The 20,543-nt window shown below is 37.7% G+C and overlaps 1 protein-coding gene across 2 annotated transcripts in view; it reads left to right on the top strand.

Annotated features, from left to right (window-relative positions):
- The window catches only part of MOSPD2 (motile sperm domain containing 2), a 27,525-nt gene extending 7,233 nt beyond the window's left edge, over nt 1-20,292 (top strand). Inside the window, exons 5-14 of one of the 2 annotated variants that reach the window (XR_004842043.1) lie at nt 503-541; nt 1,561-1,685; nt 5,772-5,942; nt 8,721-8,833; nt 13,988-14,084; nt 14,903-14,999; nt 15,665-15,794; nt 17,635-17,737; nt 18,266-18,509; nt 19,300-20,290. Coding sequence is in view for 1 of the 2 variants with exons in the window: in XM_009639049.2 (XP_009637344.1) it covers nt 503-541; nt 1,561-1,685; nt 5,772-5,942; nt 8,721-8,833; nt 13,988-14,084; nt 14,903-14,999; nt 15,665-15,794; nt 17,635-17,737; nt 18,266-18,412 (1,022 nt within the window). In the remaining variant the exon portion in view is untranslated. Of the gene's footprint in view, nt 1-502; nt 542-1,560; nt 1,686-5,771; nt 5,943-8,720; nt 8,834-13,987; nt 14,085-14,902; nt 15,000-15,664; nt 15,795-17,634; nt 17,738-18,265 lie in introns of both variants that reach the window. The other variant, XM_009639049.2, reaches the window with a different exon arrangement.
- The last annotated feature ends 251 nt before the right edge of the window (nt 20,293-20,543 follow it).

Genomic DNA, 20,543 nt, shown 5'->3' with positions numbered 1-20,543 from the left:
AGCATGACGTTATATGGTATGGAATAGCTCTTTGGTCAGTTTGGGTTAGCTGTGCTAGCTGTGCTGTACTCCCAGCTTGTTATGCACCTGGGCAAGCAGGAGAAGCTCAAAAAGTCCTTGGGTAGTCTGAGCACTACTTGGCAACAGCTGAAAACATCAGTGTGTTATCAACATTCTTCTGGTACTAAATCCAAAACACAGCACTATACTAGCTACTATGAAGAAAATTAGCTCTATCCCAGCCGAAACCAGGACAGTGTATAACAGAATTTTATTAACTGTTTTCCAAAAAACCAGCTAATGTCTTTATATAGTAATAGAAATAGGTATATAAGTGTTAAAAACAATTATATAAAATTGCTTCTACAAGGAACTGAGCATGGATGTTTCTAAAAATGAGTATTCACTTTTTACATGACTGTTTTTGCTGTGCTTCCTCTAAAATAAATAAATATTTAACACTTAGAATTCAGATTACTTCCTTTTCTTTTTGTCTTTTCAGCAAAGATAGTGATCTTTGAAATGCCATGGATAATGAACGGTGAGTCGTTTGGGTTTGGGGTGTTTGGGTTTTTTTTTTTTTTTAGATTGTGATAACTCTTTAAAATTGGTAGCATAAAGAGAAAACATTTTTCTGCTCAGTGTAGATGCAGCTGAATGATGGAATTTGTTAAACATATATCTTTAAATCTGTTAATTTGTATGTTGCGTATTTTTTGGTTTTCCTTCTATTATTGTATTTTGGATCCTACTTTGAATGGAGACCGTATTCATCCTGTTATCTTTAAAGCTTGTGAAACCTTCATAGTCTATTCCTTGAATGCTTCCAACTGTAGTCCTTTCAAAGCTAAATCTGTTCATGATTTATGAATACTATCATCGACAAATGATGGACACTTACATCTAGCCAAAAATTAGAATACACAATTTAAGATAGATGCCTGATACCGGACACTGATATGGTTACATTTGTTTTGATGTGTGTACTTCAATAATTATCTTTAAGTATAATGTACAGGATAAACAAGTTATTCCTGTATTTTTACCATATGAATATATTTTCATACTGGCTTTATATTTTTCTGTATATTCATGTTTTACCATCACTGAAATAACTATGGTGTTTGAAAATACTCTGTAGATCTAAACCAAGTGTCCTTTAAAGCAGCAAAATATTTCAGCTAAGAAGAGTGTATACATACTTCCCAGCCTCCCTCACTCATATTTGGAAATACAATTGCTTTTACCCCCTCAGTACTTCCTGGGCTAAATTCCAAGACCACAAAATTGTCATTTGTTGAATCAAAGATACTCTTTCCATGAAAGTCTGTGGTCTGTTTGCATTTGTGTATAGAAAAGTGTATGTCCATAAAATACTTTCTCTGTAAATAATATTCTTTTCCTTGCATGGTTTATCCCCATGATAACAGATACTTTCAGAGCAGGTCCTGCCATATCATATGGGATGTAGCTCACTTATATTCCATAAGATTTACTGGTAACTGCAAAAAAACCCTTTCCTGACAACTTCTGTATACCTTTTTTTTTTTTTTTTTAAAGCTGCTTTTAAAATTGTGAAGGGTTGGCTTGGCCCAGATGCAATAAGCATGTTAAAGTTCACGAACAAGAGTGATGTACAGGAATACATCAGTGGAGAGTATCTGCCACCTCACATGGGTGGAACTGTAAGTATATTAACATTTCATGGTCCTTTTGTGATAGATTGAGATACATCTATATAAATTACATATGTGGGGGTTGAGAATGGGCGCTTCATGGTTATGAAATTTCTTGAAATTGTTCTGCTAATGATAATTTGTAAATCACATTTAATGTAAAATGGGTTAACTTCATGAAACTTGATATCTGGCAGTCTTAAGTACAGAAATAATTTTTCTGAATCATTTATCTAGTCATTAGAAACCACTCTTTTTTTTCAGTCCTTTAAAAAGAATTCCATTTTAAGTGTCATTCTTCCTTCTACTTCCCCCCCCTCCCCCCAAACAATGAATTAGAGATTATATGTGGGTTTATGAAATAAGTTCTGTGAACAGAAAATAGGTTTCATGGCCCTTGGATTCTCTCGTCCGGCTCCAAAGCTGTGTAAAGAAAATCATATTGCAATTATTTTTCCTTTGTCTCTAAGGCTGCATTTTAAGATGCGGATGTAGAAGACTCTTTTCTTTAAGACTATATTAGAGCTCCAAAGAGTGTGTTACAATCTGGTATCGCTTTGACAGAACCTGGCTCCTATTCTAGTACAATCTGAATAGCAAAAAAGCATAAACATCTTGCACAACAAGTTTCGTTTTTCACAAAGCTTGTAAATCAGTTTGCATAATAGAATTTTGTGGTGGATTTACATTGGCTGGATGCCAGGTGCCACCAAGATGCTCTATCACTCCCCTCCTCAGCAGGACTGGGGAGAAAATATAATGAAAGGCTCCTGGGTTTAGATAAGGACAGGAAGAGATCACTTAGCAATTACTGTCACAGGCAAAACAGGCTTGACTTAGAGAAATTAGTTTAATTTATTGCCAATCAAATTAGAGTATGGTAATGAGAAATAAAAACTAAATCTCAAAACACCTTCTCCCTGGGCTCAACCTCACTCCCGATTTCTCGACCTCCTCCCTCCCAGTGGCGCAGAGGGATGGGGAACGGGGGTTGGGGTCGGTTTATCATATGTTGTCCCTGTGGCTCCTTCCTCCTCAGGGGCAGGACTCCTCACAATCTGCCTCTGCTCCAGCCTAGAGTCAGTTTCTCCCACAGCAGACAGTCCTCCACAAACTTCTCCAGTATGAGTCCTTCCCAGGGGCTGCGGTTCTTCATGAACTGCTCCAGCATGGGTCCATCCTTCCCACGGGGTGCAGTCCCTCAGGAGCAGACTGTTCCAACCTGTGTCCCCTGGGGGGTCACCAGCCCGGCCAGCAAACCTGCTTCAGCCTGGACTCCTCTCCCCATGGGTCCACAGGTCCTGCGAGGAGCCTGCTCCAGCATGGGCTTCCTTTGGACACTCCCCTGCTCCAGCGTGGGGTCCTCCCTGGGCTGCAGGTGGGGATCTGCTCCCCTATGAGCCTCCAGGGGCTGCAGGGGAATCTCTGCTCTGGTGCAAGGAGCACCTCCTGCCCCTCCTTCTGTACTGACCTTGGTGCCTGCAGGGCTGTTCCCCTCACATCCTCTCACTCCTCTCTCTGGCTACTGTTCCCCAGCAGGGTTTTTCTTCTTAACTGTGTTATCCCAGAGGCACTACCACCATTGCTGATGGGCTTGGCCTTGGCCAGTGGCAGGGGTGGCGTGGCGGCGGCGGGGCGTGGGGCATTGGCTTTATCAGATACAGAGAAAGCTTCTGGAAGCTCCTCTCAGAAGCCACCCCTGTAGCCCCCCTGCTACCAAAACGTTGCCACACAAACATGACACAGGCACTTTGAGTTGCCCCAGTGATGAGATTCTGTTCAGCTGCTGAAGCTGTCCAGCATCATGGATTAATGTAGCCAAGTGAATTGTGCAGAAAAGTTAGCATATCTTTATTAGGGTCACTTTGTCACATGCCTTTCATCATATGCTGGAAGGGAGTGAAAAGGCTCTTTATCAGTTTGGCTAAGGGTAAGCTGGCTGTTTCTGCCTTGTATTTACAAATGGAGGGTATCAATATTCTGCAAGCCTACTGTGATGTTTCTGACAGTCTGGAGTCTTTTCTAATAGTGAATTAGTCTGTTACTGATACTTAGAGCTTGTCCTGTACACGCTTGATAGGATATTGCTTGAGCCAGTGGATACCAGTTTCATTTACCTAAAGGTCTGTGACTGTTAAGTTAGGAGAGATTTAGGCCTTGATTATAGATTAGAAGGAAGTATTATGTTTGGGGTTTCTTTGAATGGCCACATTTAAGGTTTTTCCTTTCTTCTTTTTTTTCCTGACATCACATTATTCTTTGTTTTGAGAAAATATACTTGCTTATGGAGAACTCTCTTGAAACACTGTTTTTAACTCCCTGCTGGTAACATAGTTTGGGAACTGTGCACATGGCTTGAGTCTGCCTCACAGGAGACACAACTGTTATTTTCTTCCTCCACTGTAAAAGCTGACAAACTGATTCAGCTTACTTGGTGTTTAAAACTGTTTGAAAATACAGTAGGAACAGACCCCTGTTTAAACACTGTTTAGAATAGAATAGTATATTTCAGTTGAAAGGGACCTACAACAATCACATAGTTTAACTACCTGAGCAATTCAGCGCTGACCAAAAGTTAAAGAACAGAAATGTTAAGGGCATTGTCCAAATGCCTCTTAAACACTGACAGGCTTGGGGCATCAACCACCTCTCTAGGAAGTATGTTCCAGTGTTTGACCACCCTCTCCATAAATAAATGCTTCCTAATGTGCAGTCTGAACCTCCTCTGACTAGATGCAGCTTTGAACTGTTCCCATGTGTTCTGTCACTGGATCCCAGGGAAAGGAGCTTAGCATCTCCCTCTGTACTTCCCCTCCTCAGGAAGCTGTAGAGAGCCAGGAGTTCGCCCCTCGGCCTCCTTTTCTCCAAACCAGAGAAGCCCAAAGTCCTCAGCCGCTTGTCACAGGACGTGCCTTCCAGCCCTTTCACCAGCTCTGTTGCCCGTCCTCTGGACACATTCAAGGACCTTCACGTCCTTCTTAATTTGTGGTGCCCAGAACTGTGCACAGTACACAGTGAGGCTGCCCCAACACTGAATGCAGTGGGACAATCACCTTTTTTGCCCGGCTGGCTGTGCTGTGTTTGCACCCTAGGATGGGGTTTGCCCTCTTGGCTGCCAGGGCTCACTGCTGGCTCCTATTGAGCCTGCTGCTGACCAGCACCCCCAGATCCCTTTCTGCAGGGCTGCTCTCCAGCCACTCCTCTCCCAATTTATACTTCTGCCTGGCATTACTCCATCCTAGGTGCAGAATCCAGCACTTGGACTTGTTAAATTTCATTCCATTAATCATTGCCCAGTGCTCCAGTCTGTCTAGATCCCTCTGCAAGGCATCTTGTCCATTGAGAGCAAGAGCACCTCCCAGTTTAGTGTTGTCAGCAAACTTGCTAATGGTGCATTCAGCTCCCCTTTTTATTACATAAGATGTAATAAAGCCATTCTGAGAATGTTCAGTATTTCTAGTTAGCAAAAACTGGTTTTTACTTATCCTCCAATAGAAAAGACACCTTAAGTTCTTGATGGTTCTACACTAAAGTATGTTATTTTTACATTGCTCGAGTGTCTTGAAAATGGTCTTTAAATTGACTTGGCATTCCAAAGACTGAGGTCTGAGTTGCAGGATCTGTTAAGGTTCCACACGCTATGTTAAACTTGAGGGATTGTTTGGGGTTTTGTTTTTTGGCTTGGTTTTTAAACTGTGACTATTATGACACTAAAATACAAAGAACAACTGAAGTTTTTCATTACTTCTGGGACATTGTTTAGAAATAGGTGTCATAGTTTTAAAAATGTGCTTCCTAGAACTGAGGAAGAAAAACTTGAGCATTAAGACTCTGAATGCTGATCCTTAATAGACCAGATTCTACAGTTCTGCTGTGACTAGAAATAACAACAGTAGTTACAATTCAGTGGCTTCATTAGATGACTGTATTTATTTGTCTATTAATGATAAAATAAAAATACAGGGCTCCTACTTAAAAGGGAAAATGAAACATGAGTCATGTGAAACAAAAAATTAAATTGATAGTATTTCCATTTTAAAAAAACTCCTCATCCTCCTAAGTAACTGGTCCTTTTAAAATCTCCTTATGTTTTAGGATTCTTTCAAGTACAGTTATCCTCCATTGGTTGATGATGACTTTCAAACTCCTTTATGTGAAAATGGACCCATTACTAGTGAAGATGAGCATGAAAGTAAAGAGGAGATAGATGCGGACACCAAGGAGACTGGGGAGCTGAATGAAGAACAAAACCTTAATCAGAAAAAGGTATCTAACTCTGAAGGTTGAGGCAAGACTAGTTAAATGGTTACAAAGTGGGACAGGAGGCATATAATCTTTGTTTCTTGTCAGCCTTTTACTTTGTGTTGATTATTTTTTTTTAAATTTCTCCCTTCCAGTTTGACAAAAACGCAGTAAAATTAAAAATTATACTTGCAGTTTCACCTTGCTTCTTAGTCTGTTACGACCAGCTTCATGCTTCTGAATGAGTAAAAAGTTATCTGAATATTTAGTGTATCTCTGGAATTATAATTAATTTTACAGTAAAATTTAAAAGGTTTGTGTCTTGTATTCAAAGATTATGTCTTTCTAGTTGGTTTATTTTTAATCTTGGGATATGTGGTGGTGTACATCTTAAAATGCATCTAGTTTTCTCAGATGCTTAAGTCAATATATGCATGAGAAAATATTAACAGTTAAATATTTATACTTTACTGGATGAAAAGTTGTTTTCTTAAATTATTGATAAAATCTCAACATATAAAAGTTTTCATTTAGTCTCTGGAAAATTGTATCCCTAATCCATAAATCTTGTTTTACAATATAATCTTCCTGCAGCGATGTTTATCTAGGAATCTAAAGGCATTGTTTTACACAAGTCCATATGAAGTGATATTTAGGAATATGTAGTGATAGTCAGTGGCGATATTGCTCTCGGCAAGAGTAGGAAAAATTTGAAATTAGTCACTGTAGTGCCATAATTATTTTTGGAATATGAATTACAAAACTTCTGTTTAATGGAGTAGAAACTTTAATATTATGCTTTCAGTTTCATTTACTGTTTTAAGCTTTTGTCACAGTAATTTGAAACAGCTGACTTTAGTTGTCCAGCTGTTCTTTGCAACTTGACCAGCTATTCAAAAAGAGATAATTTCACTGACCTTAAGGTCAAAAGGAAGCCTTACGTAACCACGGTGACTTCCTGGCTGTCAGACTCAATAGCTTGTTTTGATTGTAGCACATCTTCCAAGATCTGGTTCTCAGACAATGGAAATGTGGAGAATTCTTGTTCGGTGTGTCACTTGGCTTTGGTGCTTAATAGACTCAGCATTTGTTTTTTAATTTGCTTGGCTGACTTCAGCTTTCTATTAAAGGTATTTTTTTTACTTTTTGCACTCTTAAAATTAATGACTTGGTTTATGGTACTTTCTCTTTTATACAGTGTAATCAAGCTGCTACTCAATCTTTTCAATTAACTAAGATTGACATTTATGCTCATCATGTATCAGTTAATCTTAAGGCACATTTTAAGGCCTTACCTTTAATGTACTTTTAAAATTTCAGACCATACCTTGTTGGTGCTGTTTCTGTAAAAAGGAGATTATTGTTTTCCTTCAACTCACTATTCTTTTGTTCATATATTTAAGAGTAATCCTTGCTATTTCTTCCACAGCAACTACACCATTGTTTGTCACTTCAATGTTATATTCTTTTTCAAAGTGTTTTTCAGAAACATTTCCTTATTGACTCAGAATGGTTGGCATTTCTAAGTTAATTATTTATTATTTGACTGTGTCTAAATATAAATACTCAGATTTTTTTTTTTAGTAAGGCCAGCTTCCAAACTAATAGATTTCAAGTGATCTGTGAGATATCATTGTCTTCATTATTTACTGCACTACCAGTCTTTAATTCTTAGCGATGACAAGAGTCTGCATATAATCTGATTTATATATATGCCTCCTTTTATCCCATGGAAGGGTCTGTTTCTTTCCACAGAGTAGAGGGAGCCATGACTGATAAACTTGGTTAGTAAGTGCCTGTCCCGTAGATGCCTCCACCTGTAATTTGTGTTGTAGTAATATTTTCTCCAGTAATTTTAATTAGACTTATGTAGAATAAAGCCCAGCACTTAACTAGTGCAGTGTATTTACACACTAACATTTTACTATAACTGTAATTATAAAAAAAAATCCTGTGGCTTCCTTTTATAAAACCTATTTTCTATAAAATTTTATATTCCTTTCATTCCCGTACTTCAAATTTACATAAACTGAATTCTCATCATGTTGTCTTTCTGTATTTTAAGTGGAATAAAAATAAGGCTAAGAAAACTGTTCAGCTAGCTGATCTTGAGTCGTGATGTCACTAATTTTTTCAGTCTTCTGTATTCCCCACCCTGCCCCATTTTGCACTTAATTCCAGAATTCTTTCACTTTTTATAAAAAGAGGTCCAGACCTGCTGACATGTATTTTCTTTAATGTAATAGAACCTCAGAACCTAAGATACCTGCAGTTTTGGATGCATCAATTCCATCAGCATTATTTCTTTGAGGTTTTCCAATACTTCAGAGTTCCGTCTTAAAAGCAGTGAAGATATGTTTAGTAATCTCTGAAATACAATAAAGTTTGGAATTGTTGTGTTTTCTGTTCAGTGTTGCAGTGATTGTATTGGGGTGTCTGTTAATTGAAAAGTCTTGCAGTGAAAGAATAACATCAGTGCATTATAATCTTAAATATTTGAAGTACTATAACAATGTGTCAAGTTTTCACAAAATGACCAACTTGGGCATCAGGAAAATACATGGAAAAAAACAGCAGAAGTTTTCTTTCATTCATATTTAATACATTATGTAACTTCTATAATAAATAATTTTATTCAGTGGACTTCAAGCAACTTCAGGGAATGAATACATATTAAGCTTGGTCTGTAATATATAAATTGTTGAAATAAGCCTCCTCATGTTCTTTGAAATGCCTGCATGATTCTCTAACATGTGTAACCCAGGTTTCTAGTTAATCATTATAACTGTCATTTTTACTCAGATGAATTCTATAGAACAAATTTCCAAATCAGAGGAAACTGACAAAACAGAGATCAAACCAAAAAATGCAAAGAAAGCATTAACCACTTTTAAAGGACCTTTATTACATATCAGGTAATAATTTTCTCTAATTTTTCTTTTATGATGTGCCTTGGACACTTGAGTACTGAACCTAGTTGGTCTTCAAAATACACTTTTTTCAGACTATTAGAGGAAAACAAGTTATAAACATTTTAAGAATTATTTTTACTAAGCCTAAAGATTTTTTTTCTGGTTTTACATGACTTTAGTGAGTCTTTTGGTGTCACCACTGGCATGCTTTTTGCACCAATTACTAGGTGTATATTTCATAGAATCATGGAAACGTTTCAGAGTTTCATTTATATTGAGAAATTGTCTCTCACTGGATTTAGTTAAACCTGTGCTTATCTGTAATGAGAGCAGTGGTTTGACATTGATTGCATTGGCTTAAGAAAAAACAATGCATTTACTAAGACAGCTTTCACTGTTAAATCTAGCTTGAATTCTTTTAACTTAAGATGGTGTAAATGTCTACAATAGTAGTTTGCACCGATTAAACTTAAATGGGTCCAATTTATTTTGTGTGAGAAGTCCTCTGTATAAATGGCATATCTGCTCAGAAGACTTTGTCATCCAAGATGCTTACGTCTTGTAGTTAGTCTGCTTTTTATCACTAAACTAGGAAAAAAAATAATCAATTAGCCAATATCACTTTTTCTTTTCACTGCCTTTCAGGTTAAGATGCTTGTTTAGATGTTAACTTTTATTTTCACTTCCAGTTTGCTATTAGATGAATGAAGAAAATATCTAATTCATAGGTAATTCCTTAGCTAATTTTCTAAGTGCTGTACTGAATTAGTATTGGAATGAACCTTAATGACATGCTCATTAGCATCAAAAAATATTTTGTATCTGTCAAATTTTCCTGGTTTTGAAATGAAAATGATCTTTGTGCAAAAACCTCCTATGTATAGATCTAGTTCCTTTTATGGTGTGACAAAGGCATAGACTACAGAATTGTGATTTTTTTAAAAGAATCACAGAATGGCAAGGATTGGAAGGGACCTCAGGAGATAATCTAGTCCTAACCCTCCTGCTAAGGCAGGTTTACCTAGAGCAGGTTACACAGGACATTGTCCAGGCAGGTTTTGAATGTCTCCAAAGAAGGAGACTCCACAACCCTGCCGGGCAGCCCAGCCTGTTCCCGTGCTCTGTCATCCTTAAGGTAAAGAAGTTCTTCCTCATATTCAGATGGAATTTCCTGTGTTTACGTTTCTGCTTGTTGCCCCTTTTCCTGTCACTGGGCACCACTGAAAAGAGTCTGGCTCTGTCCTCGTGACATCTACCCTTAAGATATTTGGATGTGTTAATGAGATTCCCTCTCAGTCTTCTCTTTGTCAGGCTAAACAAGCCCAGCTCCCTCAGCCTTTCCTCATAGGGGAGATGCTCCAGTCCCCTCATCATCTTTGTTGCCCTCCTGGATCCTCTCTAGGAGTTCCTCATCTTTCTTGAACTGGGGAGCCCAGAACTGGACACAGTACTCCAGGTGGGGTCTCACCAGGGCAGAGTAGAGGGGGAGGATAACATCTCTTGACCTGCTGGCCATGCTCCTCTTAATGCACTCTAGGATGCCATTGGCTTTCTGGGTGACAAGGGCACACTGCTGGCTTGTGGTCAGCTTGTTGTCCACCAGGACTCCCAGGTCCCTCTCAGCAAAGCTGCTTTCCGGCAGGTCAGCCCCCAGTCTGTCCTGGTGCATGGGGTTATTCCTTCCAAGGTGCAGGGCTCACACTTGTCTTTGAACTTCATCAGGTTCCTCTCTGCCCAGCTCTCCAGACTGTCCAGGTTCTGCTGAATGGCAGCACAGCCTTCTGGTGTACCAGCCACTCCCTTCAGTTTTGTGTCATCAGTGAACTTACTGAGGGTACACTCTGTCCCTGTGTCGAGGTCATTGATGAAGAAATTGAACAAGACTGGACCCAGTACTGACCCTTGGGGAACACTGCTAGGTATTGGCCTCCAACTATAGTCTGTACCGCTGATCAGAACCTTCTGAGCCCTGCCACTCAGCTGGTTCTCAATCCATCTCACTGACCACTCATCCAACCCACACTTCCTGAGCTTACCTATGAGGATGTTATGGGAGGCAGTGTTTAAATGTTTAAGATTTTCTGTCTCTATGACAAAAGCAGCTGTGTTCTGCCATCCATGTCTTTAAAAAAAACAAAAAACAAAAACAAACAAAAAACAAATAAAACCCCACCCTCCCACCCCCCCAAGCAAACAACAAAACCCAACAACCAAAAAAACCCAAACAAACAACACCCAACACCACCCTTCCCCACCCCCCAGACTGTACCTTTTTTTCTCTTAAAATATTTCAAGTTCTACGGTCAGGATAGAAGTGTTGGAGTTCATGGAAATTACATGAAAGACTAAACTTAGTTAGAGGTGCTAATACTTGTAGTCTTGTTGTCATAGAAAATAAAATACTGGTGTCTCCATTGTCCTTGCTGTTTTGAGTTTTTTTGTTGTGGGTTTTTTTTTTTTAAGTAAACTCTTGAGAGTACTCACAGTTGTTGCTCTTTATTAATAATCTGACTTGGTAGAAGCTAGAACTAGTTTTTATTTCCCTGGAATCTTTCTCAGGACACTGAACTGAAAGGAGGTTGTAGTGAGGTGGGTGTTGGTCTCAAGTAACAAGCAATAGGACAAGAGGAAATGGCCTCAGGTTGCACCAGGGAGGCTTAGATTGGATATTAGGAAAGATTTCTTCACTGAAAGGGTTGTTGAGCATTGGAACAGGCTGCCATGGTTGAGTCCCCACCCCTGGAGGCATTTAAAAGATGGGTGCATGTGGTGCTTAGGGACATGGTTTAGTCATGGAGTTTGCAGTTTATGCAGGTTAATGGGGGGTTGTGGAGTCTCCTTCTTTAGAGTCATTCAAAACCTGCCTGGACGATGTCCTGTGCAACCTGCTTTAGGTGAACCTGCTTTAGCAGGCGGAGTGGACTAGATGATCTCCTGAGGTCCCTTCCAACCACTGCTGTTCTGTGATTGGCTTCTGTCTTTACTGATACTGGTGTAGCCCTCTGAAGGGAGCAGCCTACAGCCTGACCGGGAAGCTGAGGCAGAGCAGCTCTGGCACCATGAAATTGCCAAGAGCCAGCAGCCTTTCCATGCCTCTCACTCTTGCTGCAGAGGACTGGGTGAGGCCTCCTTGAACGCCCCGCAGGGATGTTCCTTACCTATCACTACACAGTACTTGGCTCTGGTGCGTGACCAAAGCTGGGTACTTGCGCTCTTTTGTTTCTCGGAAGAGATGACTCACTAGTCGTCTGCCTCTTTCTGGTTTAGACCACAGCTGCATTTGCCTTACACACCTTACTATGAAAGACAGATCTTTATTGGTCTTCCTCCTCAATAAATGAATATATTTGGTAAGACAAAAAGCAGCAGTTTACTTGCACTGTCTGGCAGAAGAATAGCTTGTGGTGTGTTTTGAGATGTGAATTCCTAGTACAGGCTGAAGTGGTTGCCCCATGCACATTAGAGTAAAGAAAGTAGTTTCTGTAAAAATTAAAAAGCTTGGGTGTTCATTTAAAAGACCCCACCCTCCCAACAACTACACACCACCCACCTCCGACACTATGGAACTGGTTGATTTCACAGACAACAGGCATACAGCACTGGCTCTTAAGCCTTCTTTCTTTCCCTCTTTCCCCCTCTTCCTTTCTTTCTTTCTCTCTTTCCCCCTCTTTCTTTCTTTCTTTATTGCTTTCTACAATAGCCACAGTTGGTAGCAGAACAAGAAGGATGAGGCTCTGGCAGAATGTTCCTTTCTTTGAGCTCTTTTTGTGGCTTGTTTTGATACTAGTTAATGCTTTTACAGTCTCATTTCTAGTTCATCTTGCAGTTGCTGTAACACACAGATGCGATAGTACAGTATTAAAATAACCAAAATGCTTTGAAGCTATGCTCCTTCCTTACCCTACTGTTCTTGGTTACTTAACTTGAGAATTTGGCAACAGGAAAACAAACTGAGAGGAGAAGGAGATACAATTACCCTAGTAATCTGGTTTAAACCCACCAGTTTCTTGCTTTCTGCCTCACTTGGCACGCTTCCTTCTTCCCCACCAAAAAGAAAATAAAGTTCTTGTCATGTGAACTGTCTAATGCACTGTAAAACATCCCCCCCACACTTCCCCAGTCACCGTTGGACTCCTCTCCTAGCATGGGTGTTCAGGCTTGCCCTGCAGCACCAAGGATTTTTTTTTTTTCTCAGCTAATACACTGGTTTGTTTAAGTGAGAGGAGAAAGAAGGTTTGTAAAAAGGAGATCTTTTGAGGAGGAGGTCAAACTAACATGAAATTGGCATTCTACAAATTTTAGAAGGGGGAAAAAAGGTAACATTATTAGAAAAAGGCTTTTTTCTTAAAAGAATAAGTAGTTCTGTAGTACTGCATAGTATGGCAGTTCTTTGCGTGCTCCTAATGTGACATGTTGAACGAAAACAGTTTTTCACTTGTTACTTGAGTTTCTTCTCCACTTGTAGTATATGAGCATGCCCTACTTTTTGCCTAGTTCATTTGAATGCTTATCCAAAATGAGTCTTGTTAGTTTGATATGGTTTAAAAGATTTCATGCATGACTCTCCTAATTGCAGAAGAATATTAAAAACAAGCAATAATTTTATCTATGCATGTGTCACCAGAGGTATGTGAAAACTGACTCATAAGTACAAGTGCATTTGGCTGTAGTGGGTGAAATGATTGCCACTCGCAGATACCTGCCTGCTCCTCTTAAGTGTGCACTATGCCCATTACAAGGATAAATGTATGAGGTGGAACTTACTCCCTGTCTGCAACACCTTGTACTCTTTAATATTAGCATAAATTAAAATTAATGATGCTTTTCATTAACATCGAATTCTAAAATGCAGTGGCTGAAGTGACTGTGTATACCTGTTTGTTTTTTAAGATGGTCACACTCTTCCAGCTGGAAGAAGTCAAAGGCAGTAATCAGCTGCGGCAGCTAGGTCCACTTGTGGTCATGGGTCAACCCTAAGCTTCACTATGAAATTTCTGCATTTTGTTTTCACAGCTTTTTTTTGATGAAAAACTGTTTATGGTGATTATAGCTGTAGAGTTGAGCATATTTTATTTTCTTGTAGGTGTGGTCAGTTTTTTCTTTGATACATTGTAAAGATAATTTGAAGAAACTAATTCTTTTTAAATTACTTACTAGCCCAGCAGAAGAACTATATTTTGGCTCCAAAGAAACTGGAGAGAAAAAATGTTTGATAGTTCTCACAAACGTCACTAAAAACATAGTGGCTTTTAAGGTAAGTATTTTATGTGTGGCCTGGTTTAATTTGCTAAATGTGTAACTTTTCCTTGTTTTGGTTAAGGAGGAAGAAATACGATTAAACTCACTTTTCAGTCTAAATTTTTTATTCTCTTGTGGTGTTTGAAGCAGATCAGGTAACTCTTCTAGCTGAATTCATGCCTAGTATGTACCACCCCGAAGGGGATAATCAGTAATACAAACCTTTGGTGCACTGACTGAAAAAGACCTGTGGGGATGACTAGTTCTTTAGTGAGAGTCTAATACTTCCTGAAAAAAGAAAAGCTTGGGCATTGAGAATTGTTTTCTAGAATTCTTCCCCTTTTTTAAGTCTTTGCTGGGAACAAGTTAGTATTGCTCCAGAATGATGCAGCTCCATCTGTAAATGTCACCAACAAAGAAATGAATGCAATTATGTTTGCTTTAGAAATACTGAGTTGACTTGCACCTTGATTTGATTTTCCACCACATCTTTTATGTTCTCTGCATACACGAATACCTCAAATATCCACACTTTCGTATTAAGAATTTTAACAGATCATTTGATATTCTTGGCTCTTTTTATATACGTATACATAAGAGAGGAAAATAGCGTATGCTAGAAAAGAAGGGATAGAAGTGGTTGAGAGAGAAGAAAAAGTGAAATACCAGTATGTGATCACTCCTACAAAAACGTATTTTAAAGACTACATATTACCATGTCTTAATATTTAAGTTTTGGGCATTTTAGTTATTTACAGAGTGAGGGAGTTCATTAAACACTCATAGTTTGTGCGTGCATTTACTATATGCTTGCTTGGTATTTTTTGTTTATAGGTGAGAACAACTGCTCCTGAAAAATACAGAGTTAAACCCAGTAACAGCAGCTGTGAACCTGGCACATCATTGGATATAATAGTCTCTCTTCATGGTGGTAAGTAAAATCTTACAACAGAATTTTTAAGAAGTCCAGAAAAGTTTTATTAACAGGCTGACTGCTCTAGACACTGACTTGTGTGTGTGCTTGCTGGGATGTAAGGCTGACTGACACCCATATCTACTTGACTGTTGTATGAGAATGTTACTATTTGTAAAAAAACATGGGTGTCAGACAGCATTTGAGTAACTGCCCGTACTGATTTACTACTTCAGTTAGGCATAAGCAGCTGTTGTCCGCAGCCCATTCTGCTTCTTGTCTTAAAAAGGAAAAAAAAAGTTGAAGAGGTGGCTGTCTCACTTGTGCTCTATTACAGTGGGAGTTTATCTGCAATAAATCAGTTTCCTAAATTGTTGCAAGGGCAGATGAATTTGGTGGAGAATGCATTCTTTACAAAATTCTGGGTTGTCCTTGAATCATTCAGGTGACACTAGTTCTGTTAAAATGAAACTGTAGGATTTGGGGAAAGTTGTAATCAAAATTGTTCAGCTTAAGAGAATGATTTCACTGTTTTTATTTCCAGTGGATCAGTGTCCAATGTCCTGCAATGAACAAGCTCTCCTTTTAAAACACCTTTGTTCAAAAAAGCTTCTATACACTTTGTAATATTGTAATTTTATCCAAGCACGCTTTTGCTTCTTTTTTTTTTTCTTTGAGGGCAGGTTTTTCAGCTTCTCTGCAGGATCGTTTCCTTATAATGGCAGCAGAAATGGACCAGTCCTCTGGAGCAGGTGTACCAGAACTGACTCAGTTTTGGAAAGAAGTCCCTAGGACCAAAGTGATGGAACATAGGTGAGCATATGGTTTTCTGTTGACGGGGGGTTTTTAGCTATTATTATTTAGCTGATTTATAATACTTACATTTCTTAAGCAGTAAAGGATTCTCCAAACCCAGTTGTGTGCTTACTGACTGAAGTATATTGTTGAGGCTTCCTCTCTGTTTTAACTGATTAGAGGTGATTTTAATGCATAAAATGTCATGGTGTTCTGCACATGCTTTTCTTTTATTGTTGTTGTTCTTGTGCTGATTAAGAGTTGAGTGGAAAAAATGAATGGCTGTGACAATACACATGGACAATGTTTTTTTTTTTTAAATACGAATGTGCCACTTGAGTTTTCTAAAAGAAACAAGGAAGGAAAGAAGGCATGTCAAATGCAGAGCTGTTTTCTAGACAATATTAAAAAATATTTCCTTTCTGCTACAGAAAACCATAATTTTGTAGAAAATTTCTGTAAAGCCTTTCACATGTTCATATGAGTGTTTTTCCGTATTTAACAGTGAAAACATACCACTGGGAAAATACGTTTCTCCATACACTCTTTTAAATATCTGTTACTCTTTTCTCTCACATGTTCACATATAGTTGCATCACTGTACATTTCTAGGCAAAGTTCTCTTTCATCTAGAAGTCTTAGAATCATGATATCAAGATGCTGTTTCATCTTTAAAAATAAGTAATTCGACTGTATTTTCACTTTAAATTGTTCCTTTTGTTTGTTTGGTTTTGTTTTGTTTTGGAGATGCCTTTACACCCACATGGCCAAAACTAACATGGAAACAGTATTTTTGAGGCTTGATACCTAAGTCTTGTTCTATCTTTGTTTCAAATGCTTATTCCTTACTTCCCAGTTAAATCTACATCATGCAAGTGACCTTAAGCTTCCTTGCATAAATGTTGGAATTTTTTTCTAAGGCAGACCCTGAAACAAGGCGGGGGAGAATATTTGATTACACTAAATTTATCACCTGCAAAGTGTGCCATGTATGTATGTTACTGATCAATACAAAACTGACCTTTACTTTTTATTAAACTTAGATTAAAAGTAGTGGAGAATATAATTTTTGTCTCTTTAATGTTACATGAGCAAGTGCTTTATCTGGGAAATCTACTTAGATTTTATTACATGAATTTGTCCCTTTTGTTTTGTCTTGCTGGAGAAGTCTTAGCATTTCTCTTTCCTTAAAACAGAAAAATGTCACCGTCTCAATTTAACCATTTCTTTAGCAAATAAATTAATTCCCACACTAATTGACTTGCATGTTATCAGAGGAGCTTCTGCTATATTTTATAAATTGCATAGGATTCTGCTACCTTCAATTGTTGCTTGAAATTCTGTTCCTGCGTATTCAGCTGCGGAAGAGGTGGACTCCATGAAAAATGTTGTTGCTAAAGTTTAAAACGGAAAGAAAGAAAACCTTTAGATTTTGTTTGCTGTTCAATAAATTGTTGCATCTCTGGTAGTAAGTATAGTAAGTAATCCAGTGGATCCTGTGCTATGAATTTGAAATTATGAAGATATATTTTAACTGAGCATGCAGATAATTTTGGTCTTGCTTTCTATATCAAAAGCTGTCAAAACTTAATTGGTGGACTGAGGAAGCCTTTTCAGACTATCATTGCAATAATCCCTGCTCGTTGCAGGGGGGTTGGACTTAGATGACCTTTAAAGGTCCTTCTCAACCCAAAGGATTCTATGATTCTGTGACTCTAATAGTAATTTAGAAAATTAATCAACCAGAGCAAATGATAAAGTGTATATAACAACTGTTAGATGGACTGTTTACTATTAATTATACACTGTTACATTAAATTTATGGTATTTCGTGCATACTTTTCCCCCTCTTTCACAGGCTGAGGTGTCATGTCGTGGAAAGCAGTAAGCCTTCTTCTCTGACATTAAAAGACAACACATTTAATATTCCAGCAAAAACCAATGAAGATTTACATATGCAGGTAATAATGTATTCCTTTGTGCTGAATATTGAACAAAATTATAAAATACGATAGCGATAAAAAGAGTTTGTATTAAACCTCTTCGGTACTTTGTAAATTATACTATATGAAAAGCTCAGCAGTTGAAAATAACTGTGATAGTGATTTAATTATTTTGTTGAATAATAATGGTTTAATAAAATACTATTTTCAATTCAGTTTTCTCATTCCTCTTGTATATATTACAGATCTGAGGTATCAATGAGCCTCGGTGGTATCTTTTGCTTCCTAGTAGTGTAAAGATGTCCCCTGCTTGATGTAGTCAATATAGGCTATCCATAACTCTTAAGATTCAAAGCTTCCTTAGCGGAACAGACTACTGAATTATGTAGTGAGAAAAAAAGTGATCACAAAGAGACCACGAAGAGCAGTCTTGTCTTTTTTATTTTTTTTCCCTTTGTGCTTATAGTTACTGACTAAATAGCTCTGCATTAACAAGTATTTTCACGTGCAGTAGTTCTAATTTAATGAAACTATTTCTATTTTCAGCTAACTCGTTTACTGCAAATTAATATAAGACTTCAGGAGCAGATTGATCGCTGCCTCTGGTTCCAGCAGTTGTCAGTTGTTTTATCATTACTATCAGTTACTGTTGTTGCCTTCTGCTTCTACCTGGCGTACACCCAGAGAAGCTAAAAAGAATTGCTTTGCACTGGATATGCTGCCTATCATGATTGGTTGGAGTGGAAGAGATCGCAGTGCTGCGCTCGTGTTCTGGAACTGCCAAAATGAGGTTTGTGAGCCCACAACAATGAACGGTGATACAATTTGCTGACAAATAAAGAAGAAATGAGTGACCAGCAAAGGAAATTACTGGAAGTTGAGACTTAGAACAGTGCATGAGGAAGATGTTAGAGCTAGGACCTGTTTTCACTGTACAACTCAATAAATACTGAACTGGAAGGAGGAAACCAAACACAACAACATAATTTAAAACTGTTCAGTTTTTTTTTTCCTCTATTCAACTACTTTAAATACAATATTTCATTTCTTTTCATCATACTCATTCTTACGTCCTGAATTACTCTCATAGAAGGTGCAAGCATTCAACTTAAGTGTATTCTAAAGGTTAACTTGTTCATTCAGGAATATTTACAGAAATTATGTAGTACAGGCAGATCTTTTTATATAATCTATGTACATGCACATATAAAGGAAGATATTTGTTGTTAGCAAGTATTTTGGTAATTCAGGCTCATAACTTTCATTGGTTAAATTCCTTATTTTCGTGCTTTTTCTGAATGCAAAGTTATTGTAAATATTTCCTACCAAATAACATACACACAGCCATATTGACCAAGAATATAACCCTTGTTTGATTCCAAAGACAGTAATGAAATAATCATGATGAGACACTATTCCTATTCTTTCCTTTCTTATTTTTTTTGAAAGCAACTTTTAGTCAAATTGCAGGAGGGGTGTAAGAGTTGACTTTTGATGACCTATTATTGGTTCATAACAAGGCTAAGTAAATACTCAGTGTGAGAACATACTCTGAGATGTGCAATGTGCCTAAATTACAGATTAATTTATGAAGAAAGCAAGTCAAGTCGGGAAGATTAAATATTGTTGAAGGCAACGTAAGAGTGTTGTATCTGCCATTTCTCAGAAGCTGTTGGAGAAACGGCTTATGAAGCCACCAAGAACTTATGCTAACAAGGATTCTTTGTACTCATTGCTGTAAATATGTATATTAAAATTATAAACACTTAAAAGGAGGCTGATGGTATCTTTCATACACTTAAAATTTTCGCTCTTGATGAGGTCTAAACATTTAAAGTAATTTTTGCTACAAACTGGCTTTGTTACAGATCATTTAGTTTTGTCTGTTGACTTCAATAGGTAAGAAGAATTTATTGAGGAAAAATAAAAGTCATGCTCTGCTTCTGTCTTTTTGCTTACAGTATCTCTCCAGTGTGTTGTAGATGTAGTATCTTTTCTAGGAAATAGAAAAGGGCAGTTTAAGAAAATGCATTAGTTAACTGATTAACTAATAAAGCAGAATACTGTTCAATATGATAACTAAAAGAATTACTATGTAAAAGTCAAGCCTACAGAACTGGTTGGTGCACAGTCTTCTATCCTTTCTTAATTTATACAAGGTTTTACCACATCTACATTGTCTTACTTTTTCCCTAATGTCATTTCTGTTCCATTTGCTTCTCAGTATTCTGTTTTCTTAATGAGTTGACAGCTTATATTGTTCACTGCTTACTATGAAGCTGTTACTTAGGTTATTTTCACATGCATGCACCTCAAATGCTTTGCTTCCAACAGAATGGGTTGTTGTGTTGTTGAGAAAGGTAACAAAGTAATTTGTAACCTTAAGATTAATAATAATCATGCTCTTAAAATGCCAATTCCTTGATTAGAGTGAGTTGAATAGCACTTTACTGTAAAATTGCAAGAAATATATTCTTAGAGTCTTTGCCAATATGAATATTTTAAAGTTTGGGTGCTTTCGTATATTTTCAGTATTTTATTACTATGTTGGTATCTTCTTTGTATGACGAATCAGATGAACATCTTTTCTATTTTAATATGTTTTAGAAAAATACAGTTACAAAATAAATACGAGGAAATATGTAGTCTTGAATGTTTAGTCTTTTAAAAGAAGCTACATTTCATATGGGTTTGGTTTTCTTGTTAGTCTGCAGATAGTTAAAATGAAGGAGGGGTCAATATGGTAATGGCCCATAGTCTGTTGTATAACAGAGGTTGTGATGATACTTGTCAGGCAAATGCAAAATAGATGATCATGAATTCT

This window comes from Egretta garzetta, unplaced genomic scaffold (genome assembly GCF_000687185.1).
Source record: "Egretta garzetta isolate BGI_Z169 unplaced genomic scaffold, ASM68718v1 scaffold205, whole genome shotgun sequence".
NCBI lineage: Eukaryota > Metazoa > Chordata > Aves > Pelecaniformes > Ardeidae > Egretta > Egretta garzetta.
The sequence above is the reverse complement of the archived record's forward strand: the minus strand, read 5'-3'. Positions and strand labels throughout refer to the sequence as shown.